General features: G+C 39.0%; 1 protein-coding gene across 5 annotated transcripts in view; it reads right to left on the bottom strand.

Annotated features, from left to right (window-relative positions):
* Positions 1-2870: 2870 nt before the first annotated feature.
* CEP85L (centrosomal protein 85 like) overlaps positions 2871-27798 on the bottom strand; it is a 251083-nt gene continuing 226155 nt past the window's right edge. For 3 of the 5 annotated variants that reach the window (XM_063443477.1, XM_063443474.1, XM_063443479.1), the window contains 9 exons: positions 24131-24248; positions 21787-21969; positions 19739-19891; positions 18304-18458; positions 14373-14490; positions 9587-9637; positions 8218-8313; positions 5832-6045; positions 2871-4155 (listed from right to left, as the gene is read on the bottom strand). In XM_063443477.1, the coding sequence (XP_063299547.1) occupies positions 3992-4155; positions 5832-6045; positions 8218-8313; positions 9587-9637; positions 14373-14490; positions 18304-18458; positions 19739-19891; positions 21787-21969; positions 24131-24248 (1252 nt within the window). In that variant the 3' untranslated portion in view covers positions 2871-3991. The remainder of the gene's footprint in view (positions 4156-5831; positions 6046-8217; positions 8314-9586; positions 9638-14372; positions 14491-18303; positions 18459-19738; positions 19892-21786; positions 21970-24130; positions 24249-27798) is intronic. The other 2 variants (XM_063443476.1, XM_063443478.1) reach the window with 2 other exon arrangements.

Below are 27798 nucleotides of genomic sequence, written 5' to 3'. Positions count from 1 at the left end.
CCCCATATCAACGAATACACTAAATCTGATAAAACTAGTTAAACCAGCATTATACTGTAAATCCATTAGCATGTGATAACATACTGTAGAATTTCTTGTGGATAGGCAATAAGTTATTACACAATCTGTTGTATATTATATATAGGTCACACGTATAAGAGTGTTTGCCATGTTAGCAGTTTTCCTATCTAGCTATGCTAGTTTTGTCCTAGTCTAATGCTCGGGACTAGGAACAGATTATTTATAAAATTACATCCTTTTTGAATTATGATCTTTGAGTATTCATTACACCACTAATTGTATATTTGCTAAACTGTATGCAGTGCTTAAACATGCAGTTTACGTGATTGTACATCACCCATTAGGGTAGTTTACGAAGCAGTGTTATTCTAATTGCGGTATCACCACTTTGTAAATGTCAGTATATAAGATTTATAAACAAGCAGTATATACAGTATATCTGATAATATACAGTGCCTGAAAGTTTACATTATGATTGTACATGTACATTTAATTATACAGTACCCTTACAGCCAGCAATGCACTGTACAGCTTATCATATACCATGTCATTAAACTGTAAAGGATTTAGAACTTATCTGTAAACAAGCAATTACTGTATTGGATTGCAGAACAAAAAAAAAATGCTTGGTTTGCAATACCAGTTGCAAAGTCATTAGGAGTTCCTCGGCCTGGAATCCTGTAATTAAGTATATTTAAAAAAGAAAAAAAAAATTAAAATGGGAAAACTAAAATTATATGTACACTATTTGCGTTGTGTTATTTCTACCAAAATATTGACTTATGTACACAAGCAGGAAGACGGCTTAATATGCAGGTGGGTCCGAAAAGATCCACTGAATTCTGAGTCATTACATTATTCACATTCAATAGAAAAATTTGCAATACTGAAAAAACGACTTATGGTAGAGAGAGAAATAAATAGCAACAGACCAGGAGTGCAAATTGGGTCATTACAACGGTGCTGCTATGACCATTAACCATCACACAAGCCATGGTTTGAAATGGATTGGAGCTGAGTAAGCAGGTGTACCAAGCAGGGTGAAGTAGATGTCACTCTTTCATTTGATTTTCTAACTAGTGAAATTGAAATTCCTCTATCAAACCACCTCTTTCACAAAAACCAGGGCTAGCTACAAACTAACTGTTGCAGAACTCCTATGGTGCTTTGCAGATATAAAGGATGGCAAAGTAACATGGGAGTTTTATCCCTAGAACAGCAAGGGGTTACCTTTTTATCCTCTGACTTAAGCAAATAGACCCAAGGGGCAGTACTAGTCTGTGTAGAACAGGGCTAGGCAAATGGTAGATCCCTCGATTTTACAGAACTGCAAGTGCCTTGATAGCCTTTAGGATGGTAAAGCAACATGAAATTTGCAATTTAACAGCTGGGGATCAAACATTCAACCACCCCTGGTGTAGAACAAGAAACTGGCATTTTGTGAACTGTGTCTTTTTTCTTTTTACTCTGTGAAAGGGTAACTCCTACTAGGTTCTTGTAACTCAATGCCTGCAGCCAGGGACAATCAAAAACCATTGCTCAAGTCTGTATTATCAGCTGTATGAAAAGGATTCTCTTACAGAACCTACGGTCCTGTTTGATGGAGTAAATGGGAGTGAAATGGATTGTATGAAATATGCAGATGAGTAATGCACATATTCGGATGGTGCTGGTTTCATACCTCTCGGCACTTCTGGTGATATTGGAAGCTCCTCTGACTTTTTGTTATTCAACACATTTACCATGAATCAAAACATAACACCCGTGAAAGGGGACTTTTTTTTTTTTTTTACTAATAATTTAAGATATATGGACAATATTCTAGCTAGATTTTTCAGGATGTAAAAACAAGAGAGAACAGACTTCAAGTCTCAGATTGTCATTGCAAGAAACTACACTGGGCACAATTTCACATTAAAGATGAACGCCTCTGTCTTTGCTACAAGGAGTGATATTAAGGGCTAACTAGAATGAACAAAGTAAAATTGCTGGCATAGGATCATGCTATTTATAATCTGTTCAGATTGCCTTTAGGTTCATAAATCTATGGATTTTAAGTTGTAAATAAGTTGAAGTGCGTTCGAACAGAAGTTCCCATGAGACTATACATGTATAATCAGCATATTTTCCTAAATTGACAGCTTCCAATCATGCACTATGACTTTTTTTCTATATATTGCAGTGATTTTTCATCTCCATCTCATTAAGAGGCAATCCTTCAGCAGATGTTATTTAATAGAATTTTTAATCCAATTCCATGTATTAGGTCTGAATGTCTAGTACTGCAATTAAAATAAAAGCCTCCTGTTTAAATCAGCTAGGCCAGTGATGGCCAACCTTGACACCGTAAATTGTTTCTGGACTATATTTTCCATGATGCTAGCTAGCTGAGCATCATTGGAAATGTAGTCCAGAAACAATTTATGGTGTCAAGGTTGGCCATCACTGAGCTAGGCAATACTGGAAAGCGGTGTGAAAAGCAATCTATCTTCACAAAATGACCTGGAGAAAACTCATCATACAACACCTTGCATTCCCCAATATATCAACCAGTAAAAGACACCAATGCATTTTACAGGATGTTTCACTAAAGTGAGAAATTCAAGGTGAATTTGAAATTCACGGTCAAAATATCCAAAATTAAACATGTCTCAATGTCAGTTTGGCTATTCTGGCCTTAAATTTGAAATAAACATTTAATTCTCACCTATGTAAATAACCCTATAAGTGTTTCCTTACAAGAAGCAGATGTCATCGTACCCAGAAAGAAATTGTCTGGGCTGCCCAAAAGGTGAATTGCTATCTGTTGCAGAACCACAACTGGATTTTTTATTTTTTTTGTAAGGAAACAGATTTTATTGGTTTATTGTGTTTGGTTTTATTGCAAAAATGGTGCATTGATGAGTCCTCTCATATTTAAAATTTTAACTAATAAAATAACTGGCAATATATGGCATATGAACCTTCCAGCCAAAATATAGTTGGTGAAATGATTCCTTAACACTCAGCTTGGCTATATTTGAATGGAGCTTTTATTTGGCCATTATATGCAAATATGGCAACTGTTATTAAGCAAGAGGATGGCACTCAAGTCTGTAGCAACTTTGCCATCTTTGGATTTGACTGAATAATAGCTTCACTATAAGATATATATCCAGAGGGAGTGCTGAGGAAGAAAGGACTCCACCTGTAAGCACCCATACTCAAATTGTAAAGAATTAAGGCTGCAGCAGTGACTGCCACAATAATGTCCATTGAAATACAGTTAATGGTGAGATATTGATTACAGGTCCAACCTGTTTTGGATCTGGAAGATCAGAACAGAAGGACATGAAGAAAGCCAGGTAGATGGTTCATCAACCCCACCCCAAAAATAAACAAACAGATGCCAATAACAAAATCAACTGTATGACATTTTTTTTTTATCCCTGGCTTAATTCATTCTGAGCAATGATCTCAAACATTTTGTTATAAAATCTTCTCATAATGGCACTACAGTTGACGGTAAACCAATATTAGATTTCAAACCTGCCCTGTAATCAGCAGGGTTTTTTTTTTTTTACATAAACTCTTAATCAGAAATTTCCCTGCATGGACTTGGTTCAATTTAAACAGATGATTGACATATAATTTGCAAGTACAGGCCCTGCTATCTGAGACGATAATGTTACCCTAGCATGTCCTCCTGGATTCAAATGGATTTTTGGAGAAACCCATAGCTACATTCACAGCGCAAGCAAACATTCAGTAGTTTGTGAAACTTTTTTTTAAAAAGGAACAGAGCAGACAATTCTGTGTGTTTTCTGTACTGGAGAGATGTGTTGAGATTTTGCAGATGTGTCTGAGTGTGTCACTTCTGCCTCCCCAGTTGTGCATAGTAAATGTGTTCAATTATGGCTCCCGAGTATAAATGCAAGTTACTTGAACAAAGCAGCATTTAATGTTGAAGGCAGTCTGAAGTCCACGTTTATCACTGGGTAATACAATTGTCTCCCATGTCCTGAGCATAGCAGTCTGATAATGTGGTCCTTAGATCATCTATGTCCTTGCGTAGCTGACGGGCTTCTGAAAGTTTCTTAGCAATGCTTTCTGTGCTGTGGCAAGCTTCAGTTTCCTCAGATGAACAGTTAAGAGCTGTGGAAAAGAGAAAGACAAAGTTTAACAAATGAAGCAGCCAACAAACACAGACAGAACTGGCCTTCTAGAGGAACAAGAGTTGGCCATGTTGTACAATGTAATGCAGTCCACATGCTCCACAACACATTTTGTTTAAAATAAGGTTACTCCTACCATGGTTAATGGTTATAGAAAAAAGGTTGCTAACCGTCCATAAGACACCCCAACAATCCAAGATTTACAAACTTCCCAAATATGTACCACTGGAGATACTGACAAATATTGGACTGCTGGTGTGCCGTGAAGAGTTCTGGAACACAACTGTCTTGTAATAGATATGGTAAAGGACATAATGCTGTGGTTGAGATAACATTATGTTAAACCTCTGGAATGTTCTTCATATAAAATTAATACCAGAATTAAAAAAAAAAAGGTAGTAGGCGTCAATTAAAAATATCTATGGAAAGCACATCAAAAGGAAACATTGAAAAGTGATAACGCCTGCCCAATTTGTAATGCATTATATGGACAATCCATAAAAAAATAAAAAATAAAAAAAACACACACAAATCATACTTTCAAAGATATGTGAATTGAGCAGTTAACCATACTAAAAAGGGGCACCATAAATTGGGTCTGATCTTGTTCCATTAATGCTCCACGCACACAAAACGGGGCCAAATTTCACAGACAGCCCAGAAGACAGATTCCCCCTATAATAGTGTGTGCATTACCCTTTTAAATATTGAAGCAAACTGGAAGGCAGAATTCCAGCTGCCTGAATGACAGCTCTTGTAGATGGTATTATAGCTCTTTAGAGCAGAGTGTGTGTACATGGTGCTTGCTGCAGCATAAACTTTGCAATAAGCTTCAATCCGCCCTGTACGTATTGGGTAAATACTTGAAACGGCTTTCCTACTCACAGATGTCATCTTGAACTGTCTTAACCAATTTATACTAAATATATTCAAATGTTGAAATGTGTGAGATTAAAAAAAAAAAAAAAAAAAGACACTCAGAGCACCAAAACCACTAAATCTTAAAGGGACACTCTAGACCCCTAAAGTACGGTCATCTTTTTTTGCTCATTTTACAAAAAGTGCAGATTTCAATAGAAATTGGCACTTATATAAATGTAACCTTGTTACACCCAAAGGCTGTCAGACAACTGGTCATTTTACTTCCTGGTTTGGTTAGCTCAATGGAGCTAAACTCAAGAATAGACAATTGTTCAGACCAGCTGCCTTGCAAAGATTTCTCATTAAGTTGCATTGGGAGTCTGTGATTGGAAAGTCACATAAAGTCTGGGTGGAATTACAAGGGGAGGGCTTGTAAAGGCTTGAGACAAGAGATCTGTAGTTGTTCACGATATACCTGCATGCATGTTTTCATAGGATATAGCTACTAAATAGTTTATTGTTTTAGGAAGTGGAGTGCCCCTTTAATAAAGTGGTTTTGGTGCAAAGACCCCACGCCATTTGCAAGAAATTTAATGTTTATATTGGTCAGTGAGAATGCATCTACAGGATGTCAGGGAGAGATATCCACAAGTGGCATGTTCTAGTAAAGACTTTCAATAATTAAAAAGTTTTTATTGCCAAACACTTTAAATCATTCACAATGAAATAGAACAGCAATGATTTCAGTGTCTTGGTGTACTCATTTTGAGCACACAACATAAAAAGGACACTTACAGCCAATACCCAGGAGAAGGGAGAGATTAGGCTCCTTCCCTTGAACCCGTTGATTCAATATACTAAAGAGGGCCTTCAGGTCAAACAAACAGTGGGACATCTCTTTAAACAGCTGATCGGCCACGGGAACCTTCTCAGAGAGTGGCTGGCGGGACGTCCATAATTCCTCAACCTGCCTTGTCATACGCGAGTTTTCTTCCTTTAGCTTTTGGTTCTGCAAGGGTATAAAACAAACCAAAACACTCAACTGACAATTAAAAGTACAATAGAGCATCAAACAAATGCAAATAGCAACATTTACAATAAAGCAAAAGCTGCAGACAGCAACCTGTGAATTTGCAACACATGTCCAGATAGGCTAACTAAATCACCTCAATATTGTATTAGAAGAAACAAAACTGCACAAGAAACATGCAATTTAAATGCACAGCTTCAGCTAATTTAGTCTTATGAGGAACTGAAACGGATAGCACTCACCCATCCCCGCTGGGATCTGGGATCCTGAACACACAAAAAGATGGAGATCAGACACCAGTCTCTCCCTTAATCTGACTAAATGTATAATTATTTATTAATATCTTTTATAATTCCTAAACTATAAACTTTCAGTGTAGATATATACACTATTTTGTAATATTCTTAAAAAAAAAAAAAAAAATGAATAAAATCTATACATTATCTGCAAATTACCAAACAGATCATTTATATGAAAATGCAAGTCAGGTAAATTAGTTTTAATATCTAACATTTTACTTGATAAAATAGGTATATGTATAGCAATGTACAAGTACTCAATGGGTTAAATAGCAGTTCACAAAGAAAGGCTTTAAATGTTTATCCTGTTGTAACACTGGATGGAAAATAAAAATAAGCTCCAGGCAAAATGATCCAACATTGCTTAATGTAGTATAGCACTTACCTTCAAACCTTAGGTGTCATTTTCAATTATAAAAGATGGGCAGTAGTGCTTAAAGGGAACCAATCAAAAGCATTTTAAATAATTGTGCCTCTATTTCAAAATAGCCCTTGGTAGTGCAGTGTCATTTTAGCTTTCATATGGCTTTTAGTTTGTAGAAAGTGACTTTATATGCCACAATCACATTGTCACATAGGAACTTCATTCCACCAGAGATCTTGTCACACAACTCTGTAGAGCTAGGCTTGACATCAAAAAGAACAGAACTCTGGCCTGATTTGTCTTCCCTGTCCCATATATTGGTTCATTTTGCATCAATTTTGGTTACTATTTGCCTAAACATGAAAACCGATTGTATATATACATATGTGTGGTTACCGGTAAACAAAAACCAACACAACAACCAAAATCATATGTTGTCATTAATTTTTACTGAAATTAGAATATAAGCTTGTAAGTGCACCGATTAAACAGAATTATTGTTATACCAGCATTCATGTATATTTCACATAAAGTTTGCCTTACAACCCCTTGTGTGAAATCTTGTTCTATTGCACAGAGCCATAGCATCTGTTAGTGCTTTATGCATTAAAAATACAGAATCCTGCTTTGCACACACTTTCATTCCTAACAAGCACAGGCCAATTTCACGTAAACGTTGTTCTCATATGTTCACATATAAGTAGGAAGAGAAGGATAAGAATCAGCTATGTACATTTGGTTTGCTACTGCCCATTAATAACTGATCCTACAGGGAAATGGAATCTGCAAAGCTGCTCATTGGGCTAAAAAGGGAAGAAAGGGTTTTTGAGAGATCATGAAATTGCAATTTATTTTTCCGTTCCTGTGCATGTTCAAATTAGTTTGTTTTCTTGCCACAAACATGTTTCATTCTAGGTATGGATTCGGGTACACCAGGCATGAATTATGAGCTGATGTCTGCAGACAAGCCTTCCTGTTAAGGCAGCATGGCAGCCTGGGAATAACCATCCATTTTATAGGTAAATAGCACCTTAGAAACGCAAAACCCAAAAACAAAACAAAGCCCAAAAACCTAACATAGGAAAATAATTAAATCTTAAATCAAACTACAACAGTTGGCCTTGTAATCTCTATTTGGTTTTACTGGGTTCTAAGGTTATTTTGATGCATTACCTTCCTACTGGGTTAGCTGTGGCTGGTCAATAATCAACAGCAGAGGCAAAACAACCCCCCAAATGACTGAAGGTTAATAACAGAGGGGGACCTTACTTTCCTGTATAAATCACTACTTAAGCTGGATATATAAAAATGTCCTGTGAGATCATTTTGGATGGTATATTATACTTGCATAATTAGATTTAACAGTATTTTACTACTTATTTGCACCATCTTGTCTGTGCTTATCTGCAATGAGAGGTATCGCTCACTGAAAATTAATATTGTTGCAGATTAAAATGCATTGTGATTATTTCCGATTAATTTACTCACTTCAAGGAAAAGCTCCTCCAGCTGTCCAGCACACGCAGTGCTCTTCTTAGGCCCCAGTGCACAGGATTGCTCTTGCAAGAGTTTCTCTTTTAAACACTAGTGCAAAAATATTTATTAAAAAAATCATCAAAATTATACAGCATTAAAAGTAGAAGTATAACAGAACTATACACAGCTGAACGAATTGCAAACAAACAATGTACATTGGTTTTTACACTTTACACGCTTTAAATATCACCAAAGATCTCTCTCTTGTTACAGTATATTGTATTATCTAAATAGTTTTGCTGAATCTCTGCCTTGGATAGGTGATAAAATAAATAAATCAATCGTTTTTCATCCTCTTTGAAAAACACCATATAGAGAGATACTCACAAAAGTGTGGACTAACAGGAATAAAAACACTTTATAGTAATACAGAAAGCATAAAAAAATAATTATATTTTCAAATTGGCTCTCGAGTTAAAGAGGGCCTTCAAGTCCAAAGTCGGGCTACAAAATTAATAATGAGAATGGAACATTTTAGTTACAAAAGAAAAAGGCTAGAAAAGGTAACAGGATACCATATGCAAAAAAAGTGGTAAGAGCCACTCCTATTATAAAATATACACTAGATCAGGGGTAGGCAACCTTTTATTAGTACTGTTCCAAAACAAGATCTTAAAGTGCAAATACTGAAATAATATTCTGCTATGAAAATCTTAGATGTTAAAGAGAAAATTATCCTTTATAGTAATCTAGCATACTGCATTTAGAAAACTCTTGCATGACGTTGCTAAATTAATGCTTAGTTATATATGCATGTTAATAAAGAGTAATTAATCTTTGGACATCAAATATTTAAACTACATTACCTAATTTACATATACAATACATAGTTAATCAACTAACAAGGACAGCTTTGCGGTCTGGCAGGTAATTATAGGAGGAAGGTGTTTGGTCCACCTCAGGCCATGATTTCAGACAGTGAATAATGAGCTAAAAAATCAAACCTCTGCTGTTATTAATCACATTTACAAGAAAACATAAAACCTAACTGAAGCTTGAGTGAAGCAGCAGCTGCTTATTTGCATGTTTGTCATACTTAAATAAAGCAAACGCCTAGTGGGCAGGAAGTGTGTTCCTCAATACCTTTAATCTCATGCATGCATACAGTTGTATGAGAGTGAAAGTGCTGTGGACAGTTTAGAACAAGAGTGTGGACGGCTCAGCCAATTGTTAGTCCCATTTCAACCCTTGCAGACAATGTATGCCAAGGCAGATTGTTTTGAGCCTCTGTCTGTTACTTAATCTTAAGATTATTTTTGCTTGCAAATTATCATCGTGCTCATCTTACAGCATTTTAACATCAATAACCTTATACACGTACCTGGATTTCTGCAGCCATGTTCTCAATCTGATTCTGTTGATTGTCTATGACCTACACAAAAAAAAATTAAAATCAACGTAATATTAAGAACATTTAAATACACAATACAGTGAATTTTACAAGATCTTTGTTCACCAGAAAGGTTATAATTAAATGTTTTGTTCTAACGTTCAAAAAAGTTTCTCCCAACAGCTTTACAGATTTCACTTACTCAAGCCTGAACGGTCAGGAATGAAAAGTGAATTTCACATTTGAGGCCAAAACACTTGAACCAAAAATAAAAGAGGGACTACTTGACTATTGCAGCATAAAATTTTAAACTGACTTTGAACTCCTGACCATTCTAACTTTAGTGCATAAACCTGTAAATTGTTTTCCTCAGGCAGAGTGGGCTTATTGCATCAAACACACAATTTCCACTGTCCTTAGAACAAGAACCAGTCTGCTCAACTTAGGAAATCACAGATTGTGATTGGCTATTGGTCCGAACTGCTTTCTGAATATTCTCGGATGAACGCAACTTTAAACAAAGTTATCTGGAGGTTTAATAATGGTTATTACAAGCCAGGAAACCCCACACTGGCCATCTGGTTCGCCCAGATGGAAGATATCAGGGCCATAGAGGACCTACACATGGTGTCTGAAGATAGGACACAAGAAGAACTCCCCCATTATGTGAGACGCCTGGTGGCCACCATCCTGCCGGCTGCACAGGCCAAAAAAGTCACCCTGGATGGGACTTACCGTCTGCCTAAATCCAGCAGAGCCCCAGCGACGGCAGTATTAGACGCCATAGTGCGATGCTCACACTTCCACAACAAAATCTCCATCTGGTCAGCGCTGCAAGGCAAGACACCGCTCATGTTTGAAGGCGCCAGCCTCACCTTCTATCCGGACCTCACCAGGTCCACCCTACAATGGCGGAGATCTCTGCAGCATCTCACCAGCCAGCTAAGATCAGCTGGCATCAAATACCGGTGGATGCCCCCCAGGCTACTAGTGGTGAACCACAAAGGGACAATACATAAACTCTCATCGATGACAGGCGCCCCGACTCTCCTCATGGCGCTGGGCCTACCATCCCTCGAGACGCATGATGACAGACGGGTGAACACCTAGAGCTGGAACCCCTCCCGAGTTGCCCCATTTGTCCCTGCCGCCAACCCGGCTACCGACCCGGGGACTTGAACCCCTGGGAGACTGTAGCCCAGGCCGCTAAGAGTTATACCAGAACTTGATATAAGCCGTTCATAATTAGTTATCAATAGTATGCTAATGCACTACACACACGACAACTACCCACGGAGAACCTACCACCCCTCAACTCACAACACCTGGGAACAGGGCGCCACAGGGCAGGTGTATGGCTCCACACCGGCCAGCTGTGTCCTAATTTAGACTTGCGTCGTTACCATACGGGTAAACAGGGAAGGGCTATGATGTATCGTCTTCACGTCTACTGGGTGAATATTTCCGTTACCGCCAATTTCGAGCTGGGGAATACTTCCCCCTGACTCGCATGTACATTCGGGGCGTGTTTACCGCAGTCATTCAATCCTCATCTGATATGAATGCTGAGAAAAAAAAATCCTATTCATCTTGTCATTAGTCTGGCTATAGGGGACTTTTAAGATCAATCCTGTTAGTGCTGGGAGATAGTGATCGAAAAGTCCCTAGCTACTTGTGCTCTATCCGGAGAATGTAAGTAAATAAAGCATACATTGATGTCTCTATAGAAAACTTAGAGGGGTATCTCGGAATAAGATTCTTCAGGTTATAGTTATCATTTACTATTTATCAAACTCCATTACCACCATAAAACATGGTGGTTTATGGTATTTGACAATGTGAGGTGCAACTGTCTGTACATAGCCTAATCTGTTTAGATCTAATTATATGCAGTTATTGAATATCAATATACAGGGAGTGCAGAATTATTAGGCAAGTTGTATTTTTGAGGATTAATTTTATTATTGAACAACAACCATGTTCTCAATGAACCCAAAAAACTCATTAATATCAAAGCTGAATATTTTTGGAAGTAGTTTTTAGTTTGGTTTTAGTTATAGCTATTTTAGGGGGATATCTGTGTGTGCAGGTGACTATTACTGTGCATAATTATTAGGCAACTTAACAAAAAACAAATATATACCCATTTCAATTATTTATTTTTACCAGTGAAACCAATATAACATCTCAACATTCACAAATATACATTTCTGACATTCAAAAACATAACAAAAACAAATCAGTGACCAATATAGCCACCTTTCTTTGCAAGGACACTCAAAAGCCTGCCATCCATGGATTCTGTCAGTGTTTTGATCTGTTCACCATCAACATTGCGTGCAGCAGCAACCACAGCCTCCCAGACACTGTTCAGAGAGGTGTACTGTTTTCCCTCCTTGTAAATCTCACATTTGATGATGGACCACAGGTTCTCAATGGGGTTCAGATCAGGTGAACAAGGAGGCCATGTCATTAGATTTTCTTCTTTTATACCCTTTCTTGCCAGCCACGCTGTGGAGTACTTGGACGCGTGTGATGGAGCATTGTCCTGCATTAAAATCATGTTTTTCTTGAAGGATGCAGACTTCTTCCTGTACCACTGCTTGAAGAAGGTGTCTTCCAGAAACTGGGAGTTGAGCTTGACTCCATCCTCAACCCGAAAAGGCCCCACAAGCTCATCTTTGATGATACCAGCCCAAACCAGTACTCCACCTCCACCTTGCTGGCGTCTGAGTCAGACTGGAGCTCTCTGCCCTTTACCAATCCATCCATCTGGCCCATCAAGACTCACTCTCATTTCATCAGTCCATAAAACCTTAGAAAAATCAGTCTTGAGATATTTCTTGGCCCAGTCTTGACGTTTCAGCTTGTGTGTCTTGTTCAGTGGTGGTCATCTTTCAGCCTTTCTTACCTTGACCATGTCTCTGAGTATTGCACACCTTGTGCTTTCGGGCACTCTAGTGATGTTGCAGCTCTGAAATATGGCCATACTGGTGGCAAGTGGCATCTTGGCAGCTGCACGCTTGACTTTTCTCAGTTCATGGGCAGTTATTTTGCGCCTTGGTTTCTCCACACGCTTCTTGCGACCCTGTTGACTATTTTGAATGAAACGCTTGATTGTTCGATGATCACGCTTCAGAAGCTTTGCAATTTTAAGAGTGCTGCATCCCTCTGCAAGATATCTCACTATTTTTAACTTTTCTGAGCCTGTCAAGTCCTTCTTTTGACCCATTTTGCCAAAGGAAAGGAGGTTGCCTAATAATTATGCACACCTGATATAAGGTGTTGATGTCATTAGACCACACCCCTTCTCATTACAGAGATGCACATCACCTAATATGCTTAATTGGTAGTAGGCTTTCGAGCCTATACAGCTTGGAGTAAGACAACATGCATAAAGAGGATGATGTGGTCAAAATACTCATTTGCCTAATAATTCTGCACGCAGTGTATGCTATTGTTAGGAACTTAGAGAGGCTTAGAAAGGTGGTTATTCTGTCGATAGTGATTTAGTACACTCTTCTCCGCATACGTTTATCCAAATTCCCTTTCCTCTGATCTAACTTAAGTTCAACGCCCAGGAATTTCAACACGGTAGGGTCCCCTTGATGCACTGACTTTACATGCCTTGAAATGGGAGTCTCTATATTTCTTTCGGTCCTCACTGAGTTTATATTTTCCAAGATCCGCCATATAAAAGGACGGAAAGTTTTGACAACATAAAACAGGCCGCATTGGCAGATAAGCAAGTATACCACTCCTTTAATGTCACAGTATAAAGAATGAATAAGGTTGACATTTTTCCATATGGGTACGATTTTCAAAGCACTTAATTTTTTTTAAATAAAATTACATGCTTTGCAGCGCCCACATTTATAGGTGCCTGCCAGTTTATTCAACAGCCAATGTGTGGAGAATGATGGTTTTTGGAAATGGTTGTGTAACAAACAATCCTTAAGGTTTTTGCCCCTTCTTGCGGTTATTAATGCAAACTGTGGAATCACATCTTTCAGATGTTCGTCCTGTTTGAATGTCCAGAACCTGTTCGTAATTGCTTTTACCTGGTCCCAACCTGCATCGAAAGTAGCCATACATCTAAGTTGTTTGTGGTCAGAGTTGAAATACATGCATTAAAAATGTAAAAAAATAAAATGCATTAAAATACAATAAACTAAAAGGTAATAAACCCTCTCTCCGGTATAAGATCAGTAGGTTGTTCGCCATCAGTTTTCAAGAACAACAACAAAACCGGCAATGGTCAATAATGTGACTATATCATGATGAATTGAATTTGAACCAATTTTTGCACTTAAAAAAACAGGGTGCGACTAGTATGCGGTGGTGACTAGTAAGTGCTGAAATACGGTAAATTAAAATGTGGCCAACTCTTATTGCAAAAATAGCTCATCTTTAAATGGCAATAACTGCAAATTTATTGGCTAGGTTAAACACTAGTTATAGTAGCTTATTGGGAAGATACTTGTTGTCAGATTGGTGTGATACAACAGGTTTAATGTGATGCAGCTCAAATAACCAACTGTTCACCTTTCACATGTAAACTGATGGGCTAAAAAGCTTACTAGAACAATGCAAAGCAGAGAGCTACTCCGCAAATTGGAAGATTCTGATAGGCTGCGGACAAAACGTGTTTTTTGCAGCTTTGTTGAATTCGTAAACATTACTACGGGTTTGAAATGTGGTGGTTTCAGTATAGATTTCAATCACTTTTCATAAGCAAATTATAGTTTGACATGGAGATGGCATGTGATTTGCCCACCTTATTGGTACGTTCTATCTGCTCTCTGAGATGATCATTTTCACTCTGGAGCTGCTTTGTATCCAGCATTGGAAGTCGAACTCCATCCTCTAGACACTTTTCGACTTTTTGCTGTAAACTGTAAAAACAAAAATAGGATTACGGTATTTCCCTTATCTGGCATACACAGTGTTCCTTTATATAAAGGTTACCTGACATGTCTGAAATAAATGGATGGTGATAGCTAGACAATCGATCAATACCAGCAAATAATGCTGAGATTGCAGGTAATATCACAGGTCATCACATTTCATTTCACTTGAATACGTCTCTTAAAACTGCGCAGCCAGGGCATGTGTGCAGGAAATGTGTTAAGCAGAGGACATGAGGTTTGGTGCTGCAGTGTGGAACAGTATAGGCATGGCAGCTCGAGATAACAAAAAGTAACGTACTGCAGTAGCTTAACCATAGCATTAAGAAAATAACACATCAGGTGGTATCCGACTATCTGATGTCGTGAGCAGCACTATGTCAGTGCTGCTCACGACATCAGATAGTCGGATACCACCTGATTTTCAGATTAACTTCTATGATTGTAAAGTTTGCATAATTAGAAATCTTCATAACTATGCACAGTAAAACTAATTATATATTCCAAAGCAGAAAATAATATGTGTGTAAATATCACACTAGAGATGATTTAATTGGCAGATTATACAATCATTCTCCACCAAATTTCATGAACCTGCAGAATACATTAATATAACTGAGAACTAAGCACAACCAAAAAATAGGTTATAAAAAATAAATAAATAAAAATATACGCTGGCACTCAACTGTAATTAGGTGCGGGTATCGAGGTTCCCCTCCTCTGTTAAAACCTCAATATGAACCTAAAATATAAATATAGATGCCGCACTCAAAATTGAAATGCTAAGACTAGATTTAATTTTGAGGTCATATTTGTGAAACTGCCATAAATATTTAGCAAATCTTTAAATCAATATAGTAATCCTTGTAACAATGAAAGGAAAAAAAAAGAACAAACTTTCTTATATACAAAAAATAGGGCATACTGCACATCATTTCAAATCCTGGAGAGTAACTATCCTGCCCCAGTCCCAGAAAACCAATTCTCTAGTTTATACAGGACAACCAATGACATTTGTGAGTTGATACAATAAGGATTTTCTTTCCTTTATATGTGTGTGTATACACACACACACACACACACATATACACACACATACAAACATATATAGTTAATGCATTGCTAAACCCAAATACACACACCAGTCAAGCCATAATACATTGTTGTATACAGCAGACACATATTCCAAGAAATCCATGCATAAAGTGGAATTATGAGGCAAAAATGTGGTTCTTTGTTGAGCTCATTTGCATACACCTACCTAGAATCCCTTGAAGTAGTAAGAGCACTGTTAAAGTGAGATTTCTGTGGGAAAAGCAAGTCTTATGGCTTGACTGGTGAGTGTATTTGTGTTTAGCAATGTATTAACTATCCACTTACTACAGGTAGAAGGGGTTTTCATCCGCACTTTTTACCCACCACAACTCTGTTGAGATAGATCTACACTTGGAGCCAAAAAGTGTAGTACTTAAAGCCTTCCTCTGACTTTAACTGGTTCAGGCATCCATTTGCCACAATCGTCGTGTTGCTGTGCCTGGGCGCAGGTCACCAGGGGTTGCGCACTCGGGATACCAACCCTTCAATGGCCCTGGCCCAAATAACAGCTACACGTTTTGGCTACAAGTTTAGAGCATATAGGGTGGCTTTCCTCTGCAGGATCTTAAGGAACTCTTATACCTTGACAACTAAATGGGTGAGACCTATCAATATAGATCATTTTTTCCATTGAGTACTCAGCAGTTTTTCATTTGTTCCCCCTTTTTTCTTCTTTTGATTTATTATTTCATTTTTTGAGTAGAGAGAGAGACAGACTGACTTTTTGATATACATATAAAGGAAAGGAAATCCTTATTGTATGAACTCTAACAAGGACTCACACATTTCATTGGTTGTCCTGTATAAACTCAAAAATTGGTTTTCTGGGACTGGGGCAGGATACAGTTACTCTCCAGGGTTTGAAATGATGTGTAGTATCCCCCATTTTTTGTATATGAGAAAGTTTGTTCTTTTTTCCCTTTTAATGCACAAGGATTACTATATTGATTTAAAGAGTTACTAAATATTACCTCAAAACTAAATCTAAGTCTGAGCATTTCAATTTTGAGCGCGGTATCTATTTTTAGATTTTACAAACAGTATGTTATACAATGCCCTGCTAGAGACGTCTGCTGGGTGATGGACTTTTGATGCTAGCGCAGTGATCTCCATTTATTTCAGCAGGATAGGTGTCGGGTAGACCAAGTTCTTGGGTTGGGTTAGGCATTCGTGTTTTACCTTATCATTCAAATAAGTGGACCTGGGACAGATTGTTGGGTTCTTAAAAAATAAATAAAATTATTTAAACCACATTCCTATTAGCATAGCAGAAGTATGGGCCATAGAAAATTCAGGAGAATTTTTGTAAATCATTAGTACAGTCCTGGTGGAAACTGCATTGCTGTGTTATTGGGAGAGGAAGGAGACTGACCAATTGCACTGGGTAACAAACTCAAATCACTATTAGCAGCATCCTCCAATCATATATTTCTTTGTGAGCAAAACGGTTTTAAAATCACACGAATATTGTAACACTGGCAGAGACAGACTCCAATCCATTTATAGATTCTACACATTATTATACACTTTCTCACAGCTTTCAAGCCTATGTTTTTTTTTTTTTTTTTGTACTTGACAACTGGGCATTTGCATTTATAATGCATTTTACAAAACCAATTAGCTGTGAGCGATCTGTCTTCATGCACTTGAAGTGAGCATATGGAAACGGATATGGTCTCTCGCAAAGGAGATTGAGTATTCAAGTGACTAATTGGCTGAAGATACATATTTAATAAAGACAGGAGTTTGTGTAAGAAGAAAAACCACTAACAGGAAATTAGGCTGCCCTGAAGCCCTTATTAGAAGTATGGCACACACCATTTTTTTTTATTTAATGTGCTGAGTTCCAACTAGAAGTGATTACTCGAAATCTAACAACTGCAATGATGTGTACTTTAATTGGCCATCATGTTTGGTGAAATATATGTTTAAAATTTTAAAAATACAGATACAGGCATTTGTGAAATATACACAACATCAGACAAGAGGAGATAGACACATTCTTGCACTTGGAAATCTGCTTTCAATTTCTAACGTGGGTATGTATTGAAGGGAACAATAGACATGTGGCCATCACCATTTATATAACTGGATATATCATGGTCCTGGTGCTGATTTTAGTTGAACACAGGTAATTGGACCCATAGGCATCTATAGAAATGTGTCAGAGTGGGCAAAGCCAAAATGTCATTTGCAACAGTATTATGAGTCATCATTTATGCCCATAATCTCATATTTTACCTTTTGATCCCACATTCCATAACCAATTTATATTTTACCATCACAGTCCCATATCCCACACTTCATCTTTCAATTCCCAGGATACAACTTTTTATCATGATCCTACAAGCCATGTGCTTCTTTTTGTGATCTCATGCCTTCTCCTATTTCATATTTTACTTCATGATCTAATATACCTGCCTGCTAGTTAAGTATGCAGTCGTGTTGGGAAGGGGCATTAATTATGGTAATCTCTAAGCTGCCCTGTAAGGTAAGGAATAAGAATGCTGCCTCTGCATCATCCAAAACCAAACGAAATGGGAACTCATGACCCACAAAAATAAAAAGATAAACAAACTAAGTAGCAATTTCCTCAGGAGGTAGGTAGCCTCCCCTTACTGTGCATGCCCATGATTGGACCTCGGTTTTGTCTTTAAAGCAATAAATCAATACATACAGAAAAACCTTAGTGGCTTTTGTTCATACCTCTGCACAGTAAGCACCAGTTCCTTCTCTCTCTGCTTCTGACGCTCTGTTTCAGCTTCCTTTTCTTGACATTGTGCCCTCGTATCACTGAGAAACTTCTCCAGGCTTTTAGTGGTTTCCTTGAGCTGCTTGTTCTCATCTTCCAACACCTGCAGCTTTACAGTCAAACAGATAATTATTTACAGTGTGGCCCTGGCAGTAAACACGATGACAACTTAGAGACTATACAAATAGGGAAAGAAAACCATTGACATTTAACCAAGTATATACACACATATGATAATACATGGGCACGGCTGCTTTTGTCTTTAAATTTGAAGTTTACTCTCAGTATATCAACAGTACACCATTATGGATACAGCAAAAAGGTATGGATAGTAAAGGAACACTATAGGGTCAGGAACACAAATCTGTATTCCTGACTCTATAGTGTTAAAATAACCATTTAGGGTAAAAAATAAAAAATAAAAATAAAAAAAGTAATTTTGCAGACATCAGAAGTGATGATCTCAGTCAATCCAAAACTTTCCCATAGGAAAATGAGGGGGCAAAGGCCAGCCATAAAATTCAGCATCTCCTCATAGAGATGCATTGAATCAATGTATCTCTATAAGGAAAGTTCAGCGACGCTGAACAGCAATTCGGCACACTGTGCAGTACTGCACCAGGAAGCACCTCCAGTAACAATCTGAGAAATGGCCACTGGAGGTGTCCCTAGGCTGTAATATAAACACTGCCTGAGAAGACATTATTAATAATAATAGACATAATACTAATAACAGTGTTTGCATGAAAGTGCCTGCAGGGACTTAAACTGTAGTTCTGGTGACTACAGTGTCCCATTTAATATTTTATCTTATCTTTTGGTAGTGAAATTATGTTTTATGTTGAACATTTTCAAGCCATTTATACAGAAATATAAAAGCACTATTGGTGATGGGATGAGCTTACTTTCCATTCACTGGAACAGAAAACATTACATGAAAACATATTGATTGAACAATCTACTGACTAGAGATAAGGCTATAACAATGCAGAGATGAAACATTATCCTTTACAGGAAGCAGAGCTACTCATCCACTTGTGTGTGGATAACACGTGTACTTCATAGAACCAAACTAAATTAAAACAGGGTTGTTTAGAATGGCAATAGCTTTTGAGCACCTCTAGTGTTTGAGTACTTCTGCCTGTAGCACAGCAAAAATCAGATGATACAAGGTGGTATTACATTAAATTGTACAGCTGTACAAAATAAAAATAACTGGCAAAAAAAAAAAAAGAACAGATATAACCAACACAAACACAGACAAAGAAGAAAACCAGATTAGCATTTCAAACAATTACAAGGAAGCAAATACATAGCAAGATCGCAAATATTTCACAGTCATCAACAATCAGAAAGCCACACTTATACAGGGGGCAAATTAAAACGTACCCTTTCAGTCTGCTTATGCACATCATCAAGTGTAGGGAGATCAGCAAGATATTTCTCCAAGGTTTCAATCCGCCTCTGCTTCTCCCGGTTCTGTTCATTCTCTTTCTGGCATTTCTTTCTTAGGCTGCTGATGTACTTGTCTCTAGTTCTGATCTAAATACACAACATTCAAAATATTTGCATTATGTCAGTATGCTGCTGGTTACAGATTTGTGGGGTGTGTATCAACGTTGTCTGGGTAGAAAGTGTACACACTACGGCAATATGTTACACAAATACAAATCAAGCATTGACTTTGAAGAAAGAAAGGCGATTTATCTTCAACATGAAAACTACTGTACAAACCAAGGAAAAAACATGTTTTGCACTACTAGCAACTTTCTTGTTGGACACAGTTAACATTGTCGCATTCTTTCATCTTTACAAAATACTCACATTAACTGTACTGGGATTTTATTGAAATTCCAAACCATTCAGAAGATATAGGACAAAGGGCAAAGTAGAGACTATATTGTCTTGTGCACTTTCCTACACCTGACAAAACTTGGGTTCACTTTTGCACTTATGGATATCTTACGGCACTTTAATGTAGACAGGTGTCACCTAGTCTCTTCCCTTTACGGTTCTCGGCTTATTCAGACAGTGGATCTTTGTTAGGTTCAATATTTAGGATTGTAGGTTTGAAACCGGTATTTTAGGTCCCTGGGACTTTTTACCTGTGACTAAGGTATGGGAGGCTATTCCCAATATAAGCTATATTTTTTACTCTAGGAGTTTTGGTATAAAAAGATGACATAGATGTAAGCAATAATATATTATTTAAAGTGTTACTTTAGTATCTTCTGAAACAATAGATCTTACAAATAAAGGCGTTTATTTGTCTCTTTAAGACTCACTTTTTTGCTCACATTATGTCACTATAATTATTTCACTTACTAGGTGTTTTATGTCTAATAGATAGATTTCTTTTCTCTACCACTCAGAGGCTAATATACGTAACTGGATATGATACTGAGTATACTTATTTACTGGATACATTGTGGTCTTTAGGCAGCATTCATTCTAACAGCTGTGCCCACTATTATGTATTGTTTCCTTCTATCTGCTCTGTATACTATCCTGTTTATAGATATGCCGTGGGCATTCTAAGCTCCACGATATCTATTATTCGTTTTTCATCTTTTTTACCTCTGTATATGAGTATTCTTTATATATATTTCACCACATTCCTCTATTTAATATTTTTTGTTTATATGGACATTTTGAGATTACTATATTTGTCCATATGCTGGTAATATATATGTGTTTGACTCTTTGATATATACACATCTGTCACTTGCCCCCTTTACCTTTCTATACCTACTGTATATATATATGACAGTATCTAGCCTGATTTATTAAAGCTTTGTTTGGACTGTCTTTGTACTATATGTATAGATTTGGTTGTTATTTTTAAATAGGGGCTCTAGATATTCTCTATTTTTTATCATAATATCCAGCATTATTCAGTATTTTTCATCTCATGTGAGACTACTTTAATCTTTCCAGTCATACTCAGTTCTGTGCATCTGTTTGCTACAGCTGTATATTTCTGAGTGTGTGCTAGTTGTTTTTTTTTTTTTATCTTTTTTTTTCTTTCTTAAATTACCTTTTCAATTGTAACACACAATAGTCATCCAAGCGACATAAAATGGTAGAATTTGAACAGGATAACTGATTTTCTATAAAAAGGCATAGGATTTTTTTTTAGATAATCAGTTCTTCTCATCAGTTGTTCAGAACTCTATAGTAAGTTATTGTAATCAAGATCTCCATTCAGAACAGGCAATTTTAGCTTATCGTAGCAGCCAGATTCCTGGAATGCCTTATTACCACAGATACACTTATTTTCTTTTATTAAGGCACAGTGGGATATGCCAACTTTGAATTTAAAGGCATGCAAGCTGCTTTTATCTCTGGAATCTTGGTGAGCAGAAGACTACTGTCCCATGAAGCCTTGATAAGTGTAGTATTATGCATGAGAATATGAAATGAATGAAATTGATCACCTTCTCTTCCAACTTCTTGATGTCTTCACTGGATTTGCCGGCACTCTGCTTCAGGACTTCCCCAAGTTGAGAAAACTCACTATCATATGCAAGTTTATTTTCAAGGTCTTCTCTGTCTCTTTGAAGAGGCTTTGTTCTGTCTGGAGTAGTCTTCTGAAGAGATTTGCTTTCACAAAGTGAACCCTTCAAAGAACAAAACAAATCTCTAAGAATTCTATGGCAAACACATTTAATCAATATATCAAATGGAAGCCCCATGCATCAGTCTTCAATGCAACTCAACAACATTAGCAGCATGCAAGTGATTCCCTGATTCCTAAAGCAAAACAACAAAATATTTACTTATTTACTCCCTTCACGATGTTAGGACACTCCATGCCTTCCTAACAATAGTAGGTTTAATGCCATTAAGATGGCATGGAACACCGTTCATTTGTGGCATTGAACAATCAGGAGTGATAAATTAATCTATTTGGTGTTCTTTTTCTCTAATTGTATTTGATGTATAAAAACTATATAAAAAAATAAATAAAAGTGTTTTCCCCACTAGTTTTTAACATTGTATTCATATGTAATGTTGTGGTAGTCCTACATATATGACGTTAAAAGAAACCCATTTCCGCACTTAAAACACCCCAATATATAAAATGCATTGGTGCACAAAAGGAGAAATCCTTAAATTATGGTGGAACAAACACACAGCACAAATTCTACATTTTGATTTGGTTCAGAAGTTGGACAGTTGCCTCTGTCCTTAATGCAGGGCTCAACAAATCCCAGGTGCCAGGTCACCATAGCGTCTAGAAATTTTGTCCTGGCACTTGGGTGTTTGTCAGCCCTTCAGCGGAGGTAGCTGGCTGAGAAAGCAGTAATCTTCTTGCAGTTCTACCTATGTTCACTCTGGCCCCGGCATCACTAAACAGTGCGTGAGGGAGCAGAAAGCTTGAAGATTACAGCGGCCACACAGGACTCAGGAAGGATCCACTCCAGCCCTCCCAAAAAATAGGGAGGCTGGGTTGACATAAATTAAAGGGACACTATAGTCACCAGAACAACTACAGCTTATTGAATTTGTTCTGGTGAGTAGAATCATTACCTTCAGGCTTTTTGCTGTAAACACTGTCTTTTCAGAGAAAATGCAGTGTTTACATTACAGCCTAGTGATAACTTCACTGGCCACTCCTCAAATGGCTGTTAAGAGATCCTTCCTGGGTCATGGCCAGACATCCAAACATTCAGTGACTCCTCCCTCTGCATGCAGACACTGAACTTTCCTCATAGAGATTTATTGATTCAATTCATCTCTATGAGGAGATGCTGATTGGCCAGGGATGTGTTTGAATCATGCTGGCTCTGCCTCTTTGTCAGTCTCAGCCAATCCTATGGGGAAGCATTGTGATTGGATCAGGCTATACATGTTTGTGTTCCTGACCCTATAGTGATTCTATGAAGTAAAAATAACAATTATTTGTGGGTGTAGGAGAAAATGTGTGTTAAATTGCTCACTGACCCATGCAGGCGCACAAGCGCGCTCGCACACTGACCCATGGAGGCGCACAAGCGCGCTCGCACACTGACCCATGGAGGCGCACAAGCGCGCTCGCACACTGACCCATGGAGGCGCACAAGCGCGCTCGCACACTGACCCATGGAGGCGCACAAGCGCGCTCGCACACCGACCCATGGAGGCGCACAAGCGCGCTCGCACACTGACCCATGGAGGCGCACAAGCGCGCTCGCACACTGACCCATGGAGGCGCACAAGCGCGCTCGCACACTGACCCATGGAGGCACACACGCGCGCTCGCACACTGACCCATGCAGGCACACGCGCGCTCGCACACTGACCCATGCAGGCACACGCGCGCTCGCACACTGACCCATGCAGGCACACGCGCGCTCGCACACTGACCCATGCAGGCACACGCGCGCTCGCACACTGACCCATGCAGGCACACACAATCTGCAGTGAGGAGACTGTCCTGGCGATGAAAGTTGAATAATGCTTTTATTTATTTATTTTAAGGGGACCTGTAACCTTAAGGCAAATAAGAACAAATGTAATTAATAAACATTACATTTTTTAAGTGACAGTGTTTCTCTAAAAAAAACGAATGTACAGTATTACGGACACTGTGCTGTGCAGGGACCCCGAAGCTCAGGTTACCATTCACTGTACAATGAACATAAAACCAGTCACTTTTCCGGGGTGTTTGAGATCTATAAAATGAGTCTAAAGAGCCTTAAAGATTCCCTTAGGACAGCACTGTCTGAGAGGACAGGCTGAGACTCACAGAAGAACAGCAAAGTTTCAAGCAAAGCAGTGAGTTCTGGGAGCAGTTACCTTAAGACCATGCAAGTATCCACCTTCTCCATTGGTCACAGAATTCCCAATTACCTGGTGGGTACGCAGTTCATTGCTTCTGATTGCATGCTGCAGGTGACAGATCTGTTGCTTCTGTCTGTAAGAGGAATTTTAAGATAATAGGCACGGCATTATACAAAATGCATTAAAGACTCCATATTCACACATGAAAATTATTTTTAGCCAATTTTTAAAGTTATGAAATATTAAATAATGCTTAACTGTTATTAATTACAGGTTCTGTAACATTAACTAATTTATTATAGTTAATGTTACAGCACATGCATAAATACATTTATACATGCACAAAGCGAGCACCAGTAATCTTTTTATGCATTTAAAAAAAACGTTTCATTTGAGCACAAAATTCCATCACAAAAGAGGTGTCTCATATTCCAAATTCAAAAGATCATGTTTTGCTTTTACAATATTTTCAGCAGTGTATAATCACACGGTTTTCGATCAGGCAATATGTATAAGTTCCCCAATGAATATTTTGCCATGCAATGATGATATTTGCCACATCAGTGAAATGCATTGCATCCATTCCCTCTGAGTAATGTGCTGTGGCTATTGTTGCATGCAGTAATTTGAACGCTGTACGGTTAAGACAAACTATTAATTTATGGTTTCATTCATATTAAAGGCTTTTTGTATCTAAATGTGAATCTGGAAAAGAATAAGGAAACAATGTACACGTAGGCAAGTCAAAACCTAGTGGGCATTTTATTTGTCATTTGTTATCTAGTATCAAACTACTTGTGAATTTGGAAGAGATTTTTTGGTAATCTGAGTGCATAGTCATAGTAGTGTGCTGCCATCTAGTGTTGAAAATAAAAAACACAAAACATCTACACTTTAGGCCAGAGCGACATAAGCATCCTGTAACACTCTCACCATATAGGTGATCACTAAAACACAGATATCGCAGGTTTGTAGGACATTTTATTTTTCTCTCTCTAAAACTATTTTTATTCTTAGAACCAGGGTCTGGAGCCCCAAGTGTTGTCCTGAAAAGCCCAGGATCTAATTTTGACACCATTTCATCGTTAGCCCCCAAGTCCCCGTAACACTGTGAGACAAATAACACAATGATATAATTTGTGACAGTACTACTTTAAACCACCATATTTGGAGTTCATTATATAGCACAGTGTGAGTGTATTGCTGTGGGTACAGGGTTTAAATGCAGTGGGATGAAGAGTTAATACAACATGTGTGTTTTTTTATTAATATAGATTAATTTAATACAATGAATTAAAAAAACACATTGTGGTTGGACTTATGACATGGTATATGGTGGGCTTCAGAGAGGTGCTTACTTAAAGCGGCACTGTCATGCCGAATTCCGTTTTTTTTTTAACCCCCCTCCCGCCTCCACTACATCCAATTGACCCCCTAGTCACCCCCAAATGCCCCTAAGCCCCCCACATTACCTCTTTTTAATTCTTTATCTTCTGCCCCGATCTTTATTCAGGGCGCCGCCATCTTTGTGTGGGTAGGTGAAGTCCCTGTGGGACACGTCATCTACCCACACTACACAGACTGTGAGATTCCCGCACATGCCCAGTGAAACACCTGGACATGCGAACGGGAATTTCACCGATTCATTCATCAGACAGACGAATGAATGAATAGAAAAAATCAGACGAACAAACTAACACTGAGTATCAGTGTTCGTTTGTTCGATCAGTTTATTACAAGGAGGGAGCTACCGACGTGCAGCTCCCTCCTTGTAATATGTAAAGACAGAAGCGGTGGGGAGCTGTGCTCCCCACCACTTCATAAGCCCCCCAGGTCCCCCCCTCACTCTATGGGGGTCAATATGACCCCCATAATAGCACAAGGGAGATTAAAATCTCCCCAATACCCCAACTCGCTATACCGCGAGTAGGGGCATGTCCACTAAACAGTGAGCAGCCTGTGGCTGCTCACTGTAAAAAAAAAAAAAAAAATGGTAATAAGGGGGGGACCTACTGTCCCCCCCCCCCCGCCCGGTGGGGGCCCTAATAAAACAATAAGGGGGGGACCTTCTGTCCTCCCCCCCGGCCCCCACCCCTGAGCGGTGGGTGGGGGCCCTAATAAAACAATAAGGGGGGGGGACCTATTGTCCTCCCCCCGGCCCCCACCCCTGCGCGGTGGGTGGGGGCCCTAATAAAACAATAAGGGGGGGGGGGACCTACTGTCCTCCCCCCTGGCCCCCACCCCTGCGCGGTGGGTGGGGGCCCTAATAAAACAATAAGGGGGGGGACCTACTGTCCTCCCCCCCTGGCCCCCACCCCTGAGCGGTGGGTGGGGGCCCTAATAAAACAATAAGGGGGGGGGGACCTACTGTCCTCCCCCCCTGAGCGGTGGGTGGGGGCCCTAATAAAACAATAAGGGGGGGGGGGACCTACTGTCCTCCCCCCCTGGCCCCCACCCCTGCGCGGTGGGTGGGTGGGGGCCCTAATAAAACAATAAGGGGGGGGACCTACTGTCCTCCCGCCTGGCCCCCACCCCTGCGCGGTGGGTGGGGGCCCTAATAAAACAATAAGGGGGGGGACCTACTGTCCTCCCCCCTGGCCCCCACCCTTGCGCGGTGGGTGGGGGCCCTAAATGACCCCCCCCCCCCATCAAGGTGACTAGGGGTCCCAAGCCCCTAGTCACCCCCCACCCAAAACATTCTATCCCCTACCTACCCCCCTCACCCTAAAAATAGTGAGGGGGGAATAAAATAACTAACCTGTAAAAAAAAAAAAAAAACTGACCATTTGACGTCTTCTTTTTTCTAAATTCTTCTTACTTCAGCCCCCCAAAAGGCCAAATAAAAATCCATAAACCCGTCGCACTTTAAAAAAAAAAAAAAAAAAAACGAGCGCAAACAAAAATTAATCCATCTTCACCCATGGAGGGCACGCCGCGTACTGAGCTCCGCAGGGCGGGTCAAGGCTTATAAAGCCTTGCCCCGCCCTGCAATTAGGCTTAGAACACAATGATTGGTTGGTTTAAGCCAATCAGAGTGCTCTGTGTCATTTTACACAGCGTGGGAAAATTCAAAAGAACTTTCCCACGCTGTGTAAAATGACAGATCACTGTGATTGGATGGTTTTCAAGCCATCCAATCACAGTGCTCTGTGTCATTTTACAAGCGTGGGAAAATTCCAAAGAACTTTCCCACGCTTGTAAAATGACACAGAGCAGTGTGATTGGATGGATTTCAAGCCATCCAATCACAGTGCTCTGTGTCATTTTACACAGCGTGGGAAAGTTCTTTTGAATTTTCCCACGCTGTGTAAAATGACACAGAGCACTCTGATTGGCTTAAACCAACCAATCATTGTGTTCTAAGCCTAATTGCATGGCGGGGCAAGGCTTTATAAGCCGTGACCCGCCCTGCGGAGCTCAGTACGCGGCGAGCCCTCCATGGGTGAAGATGGATTAATTTGTTTGCGCTCGTTTTTTTTTTTTTTTTTTTTTTTAAAGTGCGACGGGTTTATGGATTTTTATTTGGCCTTTTGGGGGGCTGAAGTAAGAAGAATTTAGAAAAAAGAAGACGTCAAATGGCAAGTTTAATTTTTTTTTTTTTTACAGGTTATTTATTTTATTCCCCCCTCACTATTTTTAGGGTGAGGGGGGTAGGTAGGGGATAGAATGTTTTGGGTGGGGGG

The sequence above is a fragment of the Pelobates fuscus genome, chromosome 2 (genome assembly GCF_036172605.1).
Source record: "Pelobates fuscus isolate aPelFus1 chromosome 2, aPelFus1.pri, whole genome shotgun sequence".
In the NCBI taxonomy this organism is placed as follows: Eukaryota; Metazoa; Chordata; class Amphibia; order Anura; family Pelobatidae; genus Pelobates; species Pelobates fuscus.
This window is presented reverse-complemented; position numbering and strand designations above follow the sequence as displayed.